Below are 13,143 nucleotides of genomic sequence, written 5' to 3' on the forward strand. Positions count from 1 at the left end.
CAAGCCTATTCTCTCACTTACAATCTCGGGCTCATGATTGTAAAAGACAGCTACACATGTCCCATCAAATCCAAGACAAATTGGTTCCTCTTTCTTCTTTGCCTTGGATGGGAGATCTTATCCAGGCGGACATGCTTAAGTTGTCAGTGGGTTTTCTAAAACCCGTATTGAACGGCATATTGACTGATGCAATCGCGGAGACACACATCATTAGGCTCATTAACAGCAAATGTAAAAAGGGGAGGACGGCCTAACTGGTGCAGCGGGAGTCTGTGTCTCCTCTGATAACACTCGCCTTTAACAAGCGGAGTGCGCGGGCAAAGATGCAGGCTGTCGGTATTAAAATGAAATGTATGCGTGTGTGTGTGATGCGTCTGCTAATAAATAGCTTGTTTGACATGACGCTATTCTCATTCGCGCAGTTTGCTCTGTGATAACCGGTCGGATTGTGGCCTCGTAAAGACGCTCCATGTGTTGTTTTAGGAAGCCATTACAAACTGGGCTGTCTCCATTACAAGGGCTATCTGATCATTATTACTGCCATCTGTAACGCACACTCAAACCTTAATCTGGGTGAGCCAACCACAGCTGACTCCTGAGCTGGCACGCACACACATCCATACTACCTTCCTCTGTATGTGCGTGTGTGTACATCCAAACATGACAAGGCAGCTGTTGCCTCGTCACATTGCGGGCCCTTGGGCTCGACACGTTTTACTCCAGCCTACTAAAGCAAGGCTGAGTGGAGCAGCGCAATCCCATTGAAGCCACTGACTTGCAAGTCTCTTTTTGAGAGGCCGAACCCCCTCCAACACCTGTGCAATGCAATCGCAATCTCCCAGCCAGAGCTGCTCCCACCCTTCAAAGGCTCGTCACAGGACGCACATCTAATGCAGAGAGATGGCCGGTTAAAGCCTCAGCCAGGCACACCGCTTTGAAGCGACTGCTCCGGCCCCTCCAAAAGAGAAGCCAAATCATTTCCCGTCCCTCTACCCCCGTCCATTGTGCGAGAGGTGCACCAGGCGCTCTTATTCGGTGGCCGCATGTGGGGCGCCTTCAAAGATCACGCCACTCCATTCCAAAGCAGGGCCACTACAGGAAATGAGACTCTCCCGGATGCACGGGGGCTTCTCGGCGATAAATATATTCATGCATTCATGTATATTTCAAATAAGAATTTGACTCAGCCCGCATAATGCACATGGCAAGGTTCAGACTTTGAGATTCTTGACATGCATGAGGCGCTACAATCAGGAGTGTATAAATAAATCAGAAAACGCAGCAAACAGAGCTCCTAAAAGCAGCAACACAGGGCCTGAGCTCGGCACGAAGAAAAGGACTCGCAGAGGTTTGTCTGAAAGAGAAAAAGCTTTCATCTCCAAGACAGCAGAGGAGAAGAGAGGAGTGATGTGATGGATGTTTGGGCTGTCATGTTTCACAGTTGGGGGGGGGACTTGAGACAGATGAGAGGAATAGCTAAAAGTAGTCAAACTTTTCAGGGCGAAGGGGAAAATGGAAGATGAGACAGCAGAACAGCGGATGGAGCGCCACACATTAAGATTAGCCGGTTAAAATCGCAGTGTGAAATCTCGTGCTACGGAGCCTCGAGAGGCAAAACCGCCAGAGTAACTCGTTAAACGGAGCCGACGCAACGCCGATGGTCGTGTTCTCCGAACAGTTCATAAAGGGAAGCTGAGAGGTTTTGGGATATTGTGTTTGCTTTAGCAGAACCTAACTCCGATTTCCAATATCGGAGAGATGATGAGGGACTTCCACGGCTGAGCACATCATGGGGGAGAATAAACACACATGTAATGGGAAACGTGTGTGCGAGATGAAACGGCCTCCCTCATATGAATGGGATGAAATATAGACCTGCGTCCTGCCAGGCTCCAATCAGGGCCGTAAGAACTCTGCATGGAGGGGAAATGACGGACCCCCAACGGGCTCACACACACACACGCACACACACAGATACGGATAAGCTGCCAATATGGTCATTCTGGAGCAGATTCATGTGGAGGCCAGAGTCTGACAGTGACATCTCCATTCACTCCTGAATTCTTTTTCGCTTCCCAACATGCATGGGCACACACACACACATGCACACACACATGCACACAGAGCTAGAGGCCATGGGAGGAGGAGGAGCAGCACTGAGGCATTAAAAAAAAGCCTTTCTCCCCGCAGTGGGTCTCTGTGGGGTTTAGCATGGCATTATGGGAAGATTAGACTTTAGAGTGCTTTACTATCTGATGTCATTGTTGGTTTTACGTTGTCTGGATGGCTTGTGGAACTCGGACCTGATGGCAGGCACATTTCTCTCCAGACAAAATGCTCGGGGCTGCAGTTGTGATTGATTACAGGTTCCTATTGTATCTGTCTGGTATGGCTCTGTTGGAAGAAGAATTAGTCAGACAAAAAAAGTCATGGAAACGCTACACATTTGACTCCATCAATCAAGTCAGCAATCAAAATAATTCAATTAAGAGACTTAAATCCCGCTGGCTCACCAGTCCCTGCTCCAATAGCCCAGAGACAAACTCAATTTACTGACAACCCATACATGATAGCATTAACTCCACTTTAAGGCTCCAATCTTTTTCCATTACTTATGTTTTCTAAATATCAAGGGAAATTCAGAGGAAATAGCAGAGCTATGGTGTTTACCACGAGAGACGACAAGTTGGAAAAAATTAAATAAACAAGAGCAGCTTCAAATACATAATGAAATTGTAAAAGGGCTGTCCGGACAACTAAGCTAATTTGCAAGTTGTTTAGAAGGCAGACTTATTTGCAAAACACAAGAAACTTTACAAATGTGTTTTCATAGGCCGTACATCAATGATGCAGGATTGCAGACAGACTGGGAAATGGAGGTTGCTGAATATGTGTGTAATTGTCTTTTTTCCCCCTCGTTTCCGAGGTGTGAAAGGGAATGCAGGGTTGCGCTGGGGCGTCCCGGGGAGAGGCGATTGAAGCGTCACTCACAGCTGCCACACAGAGCCCCGGCGCACAGCAAATCCCAGGCCCGGGCTTTTCCCGGGCAGAGGGGCCGGGGCCGGGCCTGGGAGCAGCAGGAGTCCCACAGGCCTTTTCTTCCAACTCCTCTCACCAGCACAAGGGGGACCAGGTCCCTGCTGGGAGTTTGCTTAGAAAAGACTGAGCCAAGACTTGGCAGAATGGGTTAACGGAGGCATACACACACACATATACACACACTATTTCAAATGCTTTTTGGGGGCTGTCTGTCTTGCCTGTGGGCATGGTGGGAAAAAAATGAAGTAGGGAAGAGGAAAAAAACCCCAAAGATAAATCAAACTTCCAGTTAACAGCTGAAAATTTGGGACACGCAAACGCAGAGATGCAGAAAGAGACGACGAGCAAGAGAGGCACTGCTCAAACTAGATTACTGGAGAAATGAGTGGGGGGTTTTCTGCTCGGTGCCCAGGGAGCCTAATAGAGGAAAAGTCCCAAGGATTATACACTGTGCCGTTTCCACGCTCGCCCTAATAGTCTCCATGTCCTGTCCTCCTGTATGCCATAGATGGATTATGATGCTTTATAATTAACATGGGTAAGGGGGTTGTTACAGACCGCCCATCTGCCACGCTGACACACTTACGGGGGTATCCCTTGGGAAAAGGAGGCCGCTACCACACTATTCCATTACTTTATCATTCTATCATTCTATTATCCTACCACTCGATTCAATTACCCTGTCACTCCATTAGTGTACTCGTAACAGTGAACAAAGAGCTCCGTGATGATCATTAATGATATGTTCCGAGCCGGTTGTGGCGTGGTCATGCTTCATCCAGGCTCTTCTTGTAAAAATATGATCTTTTACAAAGCACGGCTCATTTTTGGTTCCAATTAAGATGTCAAATGTAAATTGAGAAGCTCGTCGGCAGCCATAAGAAACATCTAAATGTGATACACTTTATTTTATTATTCTTTTTTGGACTTGACTTGCAGAATAAAAGCATTTTTTGTCAATAATACACATTTTTTTAGTGTTGAAAGTTCCAGAAAAACTTTTGTCCAACTAAATCTATCGTTTGATTAATTAAGTTGAAACTTTCATTTGTATTTTTGTTTTGGAGTTTAAAAAAAAAGGCAAGAAACCGTATAACCCTACATCACAATTTATATTCCCACCTCAGTGTTTTCACCAATTTTATTTGTTAATAAACACGCACTTCCTCCCCTGTCCCACACATTTTTGCGATTAGTCGCTGGGCTCCGTCACCTCCTGGCACAGTAAATGCAAACCAATCCCACAAAGGTCTTTAGTGTGCCACAAACTCGGAGGGGGAAACAGATCCCTCGTCGCCTGTATGCCGGTGACAGCCCCTGACGTCTTAAAGAATGTGCGGTGCAGCTGGCTGTTGAGGTTGCCTGCCCACTGTTAGGGAATGGCATCCGATGAGGTCTGCCCCCTCAGCACAGAGGGGTTCTATGAGAAAGAGTTAAGTCTGTGAGGTCAGTCTGGAGGAGGAGGTTACGAGTTCCCCGAGTCGGAGCCGTGGGGGTAATGGTTTTAGAGATGGCTGTCACACAGATCCGTTCCACTGTCCAATACTGCCGCTGATCTCCACCAGCCCGAGTCTGCTTGCTTTTCAATTGCTCAACTTCTCTATCCCCGTCCTCCTTTCTTCTTTTCTCCCCTTCTTTCCTCCTTGCACTGACACATGGAAGTAATCTAGGATCTCTATGCTGGACTCAAAGGATGTGCGGTTGAGCCCGGGGCTGCATTTCGACGCTCTACATTAGCTTCCTTTCCTCTTCTGTTTAATCCCCTTATATTCAACTGCTCTTATGTAAAAGAACTTAGATGGAAAACAAAAGGCAGACTTTGCCCATTCAATTTTTTTTTCTCTCTCCCTCTCTCTTCATTTCCTGTAACTCTGCATCCCTTCCCATTTTTCTTCTCGAATCAGCTAAAAGCACAGGCGAGGTGACAAGTAGGAATCTTAAGGGAAGCCTTCCAGCACCGTCGTCTGTGCCTCTGCTTGGCAGAGCCGGAGCTGATGGGAACTTCCTGGTCGCTGCCAGCCAGGCCTCCGTCTAATGAAGCTGGGTCGCTAACAGCCTGTAAGGCAGCCACTGTTCAGCCACTCTACACTCATCCACCACCCGGCCCTCGACACTTTCACAGGGGCACACTGGCACGCTCCTAACACTTCCTTAATGCTCCGCTGTGGCTGGACAAAGAACAATGGCGCACGGACGTACACTCTTAAGCGCTCCTTCACTTCCACGAGCTCAAGAGGAAAAATAAACAAGACTCAAACTGATTGGAAGTTTATTTTATACTCAACTGAACTTACAATTACTCTTTAAAAAAGCATCTATACACCCTATTTTTTCCTTTTAGGAGGTAGGATCCTTTATTGGGTACAAGCAAAAGAAGACAAGGCAGGAAATACGGGACAGAGGGCAGGGGAGCGACTCCCAGCAAAGGAAGCAAGCCTGTTGTGGTGCTGCTCGGCTGAATTTGCACCCATGTGGTGCACACCCTAACCACTCAGCTATCATGACCCATTTAAATGAATGTGGTGTTTATCCCAGTGAAGAATTTTTTGTTGCATAATGCACTTTGCTGCATTTATCATTGTTATCAGTGACTCACAACTCTGACTCACTAGCAACTGTCACACCTATATGAAAATTCCCCAAATGTAAAAACAGTTTTTACTCCAGGGCTTTGGTAACAAGTTCTTATCTGTCATCCCCCCCAAGCATAAGTATATTAGATGTCTTATTTCACACAAACACTCCAAAACAAAATGGCAAGTGTTAAAAATGCAAAATCCCAACCAGCTTTTTTTGAAAAATTAATTTAATTAATTGGTGGTGGGGGGGCAGGAATTAGGCAATATGTGTGCAATGTGTGCATTTTGCTGATTTTTTCTGTGCCATTTCTGTTAGTTGATGTGTGTGCAATATTTCTACTAGTGTCAGGTTACAATCTTGAGCTGCAACTCCCCAGATAAACAAAAAAAAGTCAATACACTTGATTTGGATTTTTGCCTGTTTGTGTAGCTGTATATATTTATAAAAATTTAAATATAAATTTAAATAGAAGTACATATGGTAATATTGTGATATGACACGTTGCCTGCGGATTTAGATTCTCGACGTCAGTAAAGTTGCTGTTGATTGTGTCCAGTCACTGCTGTTTATGTTCTTGTTCTGCTAATTGACTAATCCTTCCAGGCATTGTCCCCTCTTGCCAAATGATTCACTGCTTTCAGCTGCTGTCCCTGTAATATGTCTTGAACGAAAACCAACTGGAACTGTGGGTCACGACGACCAGTTGGAAAAACACACACACACACACAGAACAAAAAGACGGAGGAAGAAAGAAAGAAAGAAAAAATCCAAACAAATTAGTAGCAAATGCTACTTTTCCCAAACTCGGGGAACAAAAGCTTTGGTTTCGTGTGCACCACTGCTTGAATATAAAGAAATGAATGCATCAATAACACAGCAAAACAGAATGATCAGCTTTCAGTGATGTGGCAGCCAAAACCACCAGTGGATAAAGTGAGTCCATCTGGAGCAAAACCATGATGAAAAAGCTGCATTGTTTTCCTCTTTTTCTTTTTCTTCTACTTCTTCTTCTTCGCTGAAATAACCTAAACGCCCTGCAGCCCTCTTTCCCGAGCCCAGGTGCCTTGTGTAGATAACCAAATGAAGAATCTGCCATTACCCACACACACCGCTGAAACAACAGTCGTGTCGACACAGAAGCACGCGTGTGCGCGCACACACACAGACACATAAAAGAAAACGCAGCTGTCCTTACAGCGAGACACAGGGACCCTTTACAGCACTGTGGGCCAGTTGCTATCCAGAGGTATTTCTTATTGGTTGGCCCTCTCTCGTTCTCTCTGAGTGGGGCTCAGGCTCTAAGTCCTCTCTGTGTGTAATGAGATCTCTATCAGAGGGAAACATGATCAGAGTCTAAAGGGTGGAGAAAGGGGGAGACTGTGGGAGGCAAAGAGAGAGAGGGAAAAGGTACGTATCGCGAAGGGGTAACGGGGGCAAGCGGCGGGGTGTGAGGCAGGGAAGAAACAAAAACAGGCCTCTGACCCTCCCCGACAGTGACCGCAGCTGCACGGAGCAGGAGAGGGAGCGCTCGCCGGACTCCGAACCAAATCCTGATTCTCGTCTGAGGCTGCATCCGGCTCTCGCTCAACAGGTTTCGGCAGTTTTCAAGTTGTGCCGTTTCAGTTTGTTTTGTTTCACTTCCTCCTGAAAGTCAGCATAGCTGAGCAGGTGAAAGTGGCAGATGAGTCAGTGTCTGAGAACAAACCCATTGAAATGATTGCTTTGGTAAGAGGCACTTCCAAGATAAGGAAGACATTGTATTCTTCTCATTACCTCATGCAAAGAAAAAAAAGAAAGAAAGAAAAAAAATCTGCCTAATTAGCTTATTGTAAAACACTAAACATGAAAACAAAACCAGCAGCAGTTAAATTAAATTATGCTGTGATGGAAATGTAGTGAACCAATAAAATTGCTGCCTCATCATCTCAAAGTGCTTTGCAATTAAAAGAAAAAAAAGCCACAAAAATTTCCTTTTTTTGTTTTGGGAAAAATTAAACATATTTGCTAAATGTCCCAGTGGTAATAAAGTTTAGCTTAATTACAAGCCCACTGAACCGTTTAACCACGCAAGTGTGATATAAAGCAAACCAGTCAACTGTTAAACTCTGAGACAGACAGCTGAGGTAAAGGGACAGCAAAGTAAGTCGAGTAAAGTAGAGACTCACAGGCTCGAATCAGGAGACTTTACTTTTTATCAAACGCAAACGCTCTTTTTGTTTTTACCCCCTTTCTTCTGCTATTTTGCGTCCTTTTGTGGGCTTTGACCCAGAGGCCAAAAAATAAAAAAATAATTCATGTAAAGTCTTTCCAAGCCTCACCAAAAAATGCAAAGAGTTCAAAAGCAGTGCAGCAGACTGTTGCCCAGCCTGTAGCCGCTTCCTCGCTGCATGTTTTTAGAGGTGTGCAACTGTGTTTTCCATCTCTCCTCCTCTCCTTTTCTTTCTCTTACCCCTCTCTCACCACCTTGTTTGTCTCCTGAGCTGCTGCAAACAGGCTGTGGTAGTTACAGGTCATGAGGTAAATATTAGCCGAGGAGGGCTGGAGGACGAGCAGGAACCGCTCATAGCAACCTTGTCAGATCATCATTAAATTGGCATCACTGTAGTGTACCTCAGCACAGTGTGAGTGTCAGTGTGTGTGTGTGTCCATGTATGTAGCACGCCTGTACATAGTGGCGCTAGCTTCAGCCAAGGCGATGGGACGTGATCAGTCATAACAAAGTGACATTTCGTGGCGTAATCCCACTCAGCTAAATGAGAACTAATCCGATTTGCTCTGATCAAATGTTAGACTGTTCTTTACCGGCCGGGGGGACGCTGACACATCCCAGCCTTCTTCTTCTTTTTCTGCACGGCTGCTCCTTCATCACCCCCCCTCCCACCGACACCCCTACTTTGCCACTTCACTCATCCGGCCTCAAATTAAATATCAAAAAGGTCTGATGCATCCTGCAGCAAAAAAAAAAGAAGAGAGAACTAAAACTCAAGTATGTTTCCTCTTGTTATTTTTCTCGCAAGACAGTGCTACCGCGATGATGTATGCTGCCTGTTCAAGCACGCTAGGAGGAAATCAATTAAGCAAACCCCCAGTTATTGATAATACAGGAGGCGGGAGTGATGGCATCCTCACATGAAAATCCATAGCAGCAGGAATGCACATAAACCTGCACAAACACACACACCATAGCGGCCCAAACCTGCTGGTTTCCTAGACTTTGCCTCATAAGTCATTGCCTGTGGGGAGGCACTGGTATTGTTATAGTTTTTGTGTGTATGTAGTACACTGTGCAAGCAGAGGGCCAGATTAATTTATTAGCTGAGGCAGCAGCGCTCCCAAAAGCAGGAACAGGAAGTAAGACATCGTAAATCTCGATAAGTCACCAGATAGTGTACTGTACATTTCTATAGGCTTCTCCCACTGTTATCGCTATAGAGTAATACAGGCCAATACCGAGAGATGGAGTTTAGAGGAACAAACAGTGAAGACGGATGCTGATTCCTGCGCAAGCACACACACCCCATCTCTTTTTCTTTTATTGCCTATCAGCGAGTGCTGCTGACTGATACATTTCAGAGCAAAAACAGGTTTGTCTCTCTCTCTTTTTTTTTGTTATTGTAAAGCCTGCACACAGCAAGATAATTGTCTATTGTTTTCCAAAAGGCAGAGCAGCGGGATAATTAGCTTGAGAGAACACTTTGCAGAGTGCATTATTGTTCCACTGTGAACTTTATGAAATATTCAGCCATTCGTGGGGATTTTACAAGGAGCAGAGTGGAGAAACAGATGGAGAAACAATCTTCCAGTCCCCAAAATCCCAGCATGGTAACCTTCTAAGACATTCCCTTCAGGTGACATCATCAATCAATAAATGTCTCCCTCTATTTTTTTTTTACTCTTAACTAAAAAGTGTGGATTTTTGCATGTGTGTGTGTGTGTGTATCTTTGTCTGATGACGCTCATTGTTCCACTACTTCTTCAGCCAAATAAAAGCTGATGGGCCGTAGTCTTGCCATTAGGACCGGGCCACACACACACACACACTCAGAGACACACACTCCAATGAACATGGCAGCAATATTCATACCCACTGACTGCACAACGAGCCTCTATGACATTTGACATTTGGGGGATAAATCATGGATTCACTTCAATGAGTAACTTACAGTTATAGGCTGGTCGAGCTACTCTCCATTTCCCCTCAGTGCTGTGAGCTCGAATGAAGGTCAGCTCCAACCACACAGATCTTTTTCTCTCTCTCTTTTTCTCTTTTAGTTTATTTCCCCCCCTTTATGAATGCTTTCCAACATGATGTAGATGTGGGAGTCAAGTCTAAGTGGGTGATAATTGTTACCAGAGCGTAATCTATTATCAGTAGTCTGGGCTCACTTTACTTGTTTGGATGGGAATAATATGGATTTTTAAAGAAAGTGTCTGGCTTTCAGCTGCTGACTTTTGAAAAACGTGTCCTTGATTTCATGGGAAGAAATTGCGCTGGATCCAAGCCAGGGTAATTAAGAAAAATACAATTATTTTCGATCATTTGCTCACCTGATATCTGGAACCATCTTGTTATGCATTTTTGTGGGGAGAAACTAAATTCAAACTTGGCCACTTTGGACGGAGTGTGGCCCTCGTACGCCTGTTGGGAGGAAAAAAAATATCCTGCGCTATAGCTGAACACACTTGGCGTGGTTTACTTGACTTTTTCACCTTTATTCTTTGCACCAATTATGAGTGGATGAACTTCTCACAGCCCTAGAATAGCCGTGATTTAGTTGGAAAATAAAACGGTGGGTGCAATATTGCGAATAAAATTGCTATAATTACCCATCTTAATGTGTGATTTAAGCTGGGCCCGTTGTACATTGTATAAGCATGTACTTAACGGTGTTTCTTCAGTGTTGGGAAATTCCCCACTGGGAAAGACGTCAACGCCACACTCTGCGGCGCAGAGAGGACAATTAGAACTAAATAAATTATGTTCTTTTTAAGATAATTGCCACATTTAACAGAACATTTATCCCAGCATGTACACAATGGCAACTTTTCCATAAATGTTAGCCCTCCATTGAGCGCGCACACACACTCACACACACCCATAGAGTTTGACAGCCTCGTCCAAATGAAAATGCAAGACTTACTTGGGATTCTGCGAGCTCCAGATTATAGTCTCCAGCGACTTAGCCGATGGTAACGCCGACCTGCACATTATTGTAAAGATCCAGAGGTAATACTTCCAACAACCGAGTCCCGCCATTCTGATAAATACACAAGACGAGTGAGCCGAGAACTCTAGAGCTACGGACGGTGCGCTTGGCAACCTTTATCTGCGGTTCGCCCGGTGGGAAGGTGAGCTACGATCAGTCGGGAGCATGTGAGGTCGATATTAGATACATGTCCTTGTGTCCGACTTCTTTAGATCTGCTCCAGACCCCGTGTCCTTAACTGAACTGCCGTGCGAAGGAGCCCCGGTTCTTGATAGGATTTGGAGGAAAGCAGCAGCAGCAGCAGCCCACCGAGTGTCCTGGTTGACCTGTGGCTGAGGCAGTAGAAAGAAAAAACACCCCCTCACGACCTTTTCTTTCACTCTGTGGACAAAACTCAGCGATCCCTATGCGTGGAGCGGATCTGACCAATCGCGCAGTTTTGCCACAATCTGGCGATGCGGCTGTCGGTGGAGCGCCGCGCCGCGTCTTTGTCAGAGCTGCCCTCGGTGGTGTGTGTACCTGTCGCCGTTTATAGCCAACAGATGACCACATTCATCCATCAGTTACAACTCCGCAGCACGCCAGGAATCCCGAGGTCCACTTCATTCCAGTGTTATCTTTCACTCCTCCGCCCCCTTCTTTTGCTATTCTTCCTTCCCCCCCCCCCCCAAAAAAAAAAAAAAAGGAATTGAGTTTATATTGTAAATATTCCTCCTGGCTCTCAGTGGCGTTACGCGTGCGTGTTGCGCTCCGGCAGGGTCGCTTCTAGTCCAACTCGGGCATGCTGCGTGGCCGGTGCGTAAAAATACAGTCCGGTCTCACCGCTAGTTTATTGCTTCATGAAACACACAAAAAAGTGCCGAGGTAAGATTAGACCTGCTCCCCTGCTTCTCGACGTGGCTCCTAAATCAGCTCACCAACATTTCCACGCCGGTATGTTGTGTTTTTTTTTTCTGACCGTCTGTAACACTGTGCCCTCCGGTGTGTGCGGCAGCCCGAGCTCAACTGTAACCCGAGCTGAACAGAGCGCATGAGGAACAGCCCACTGTGCCAGCGGCGGCCAATCACAGCGCTCTGTCCGAACTTGGAAGCAGGAAGCGAAGGCATTTAAGGGACGTGGATGGGTAGATGGTAGGTAGAAGGAGGGAGCGAGAATTGGTGAGGGGGGCGGGGGTGTTATTGGGTTGACCCCACATCTCCACCTCCCCTCTCACCACCACCTCCACCACCACCTCGGCCCGAGCCATCGACCCAAATTGAAATGGGCGTTGGAGTTATTCGTCATACTGAAAACGAGTGCACCAGAGTGTGTGTGTGTATGTGTGTGTGAAAGTGCTTACAAGAGCAAAACTTTGGCCCCTTTAAGTCCAGGGCTTGTTGTTCCCAGTAGATAACTAATTACTAATTGGTCCATCAAGAAATTCGCCTGGAGCGCCACATTTATCATTTTGGTTATGAAGGATTGCATTTGTAACATTTTCCCTACGACTAGTCTGTAATTTCTGCTATTTCTAGCTGTGCCGCTGTAAATATATTGGTTTTATTCTATATACACAGGATTACAGTATCTGTTCTTTTGGCCCCCTTCTTTTTCTTCTCTGAAGGGAATGATGATTAATGGTCTCTTTGGATCTCTTTCTAGTCGTCCTCTTTTGGGATAATGAACTGCATGAGAACTTAGTCTCCAGTGTCAATAGACAATAGACGGTCGGTAGCCTATAGTCACTGGGCCATTCATTCACTGAGGAAGAAATGCTTGACACATAATTGATCATGTCCATGTCTGTGCCCCCTTTGTGCGCGCATATGTGTGTGTGTGCTTGAGGGAGAAAGGAGAGGAGAGTTCCCCTTCATTTCCTTGCATTTATTCAATCAATGCTGCCCCCTAATGGCTGTGATGAAATCGATTCTCAGACTACAGGTGGGGGGTGGGGGGGGGGGGGGGGGAGACTGAGTCTAATTGGAAAGGAAATAAAGCAGACATTTAAAGACACGTCTTAGGGTTTCTGAAATTTTTTTTTTTTATTACATCCCATGGCGTGTTGACAGCTCATAAATCTCTGTGAGACAATAACACAGGCTTCCAGTGATTATACACCCTAATTGTCTGAGTAAATTTATATTTGTGCAGTTAATGTGTGTGCATCCTCAACAGCAGCAGTTGCCACAGAGTTGCCATCTTGGATGCCTGATGCTTTACCAATCAGAGGGTCATGGACAGATGCCACCTGTGTACAACTTTGTGGACTGCCACACATAGTGCCAACAGTTCGTGAGGATGGTGATGTAGACGTTTGTTAGCCCAGCAAAACATTAT

At 45.7% G+C, this 13,143-nt stretch overlaps 1 protein-coding gene across 1 annotated transcript in view; it reads right to left on the reverse strand.

The window, feature by feature from the left end:
* Positions 1 to 11,855, reverse strand: part of efnb1 (ephrin-B1) — a 57,462-nt gene extending 45,607 nt beyond the window's left edge. The window contains exon 1 of the mRNA XM_085171835.1: positions 10,761 to 11,855. Within this exon, the coding sequence (XP_085027961.1) occupies positions 10,761 to 10,876 (116 nt within the window). The 5' untranslated portion in view covers positions 10,877 to 11,855. The remainder of the gene's footprint in view (positions 1 to 10,760) is intronic.
* Positions 11,856 to 13,143: the final 1,288 nt, after the last annotated feature.

This window comes from Neolamprologus multifasciatus, chromosome 2 (genome assembly GCF_963576455.1).
Source record: "Neolamprologus multifasciatus chromosome 2, fNeoMul1.2, whole genome shotgun sequence".
In the NCBI taxonomy this organism is placed as follows: domain Eukaryota; kingdom Metazoa; phylum Chordata; class Actinopteri; order Cichliformes; family Cichlidae; genus Neolamprologus; species Neolamprologus multifasciatus.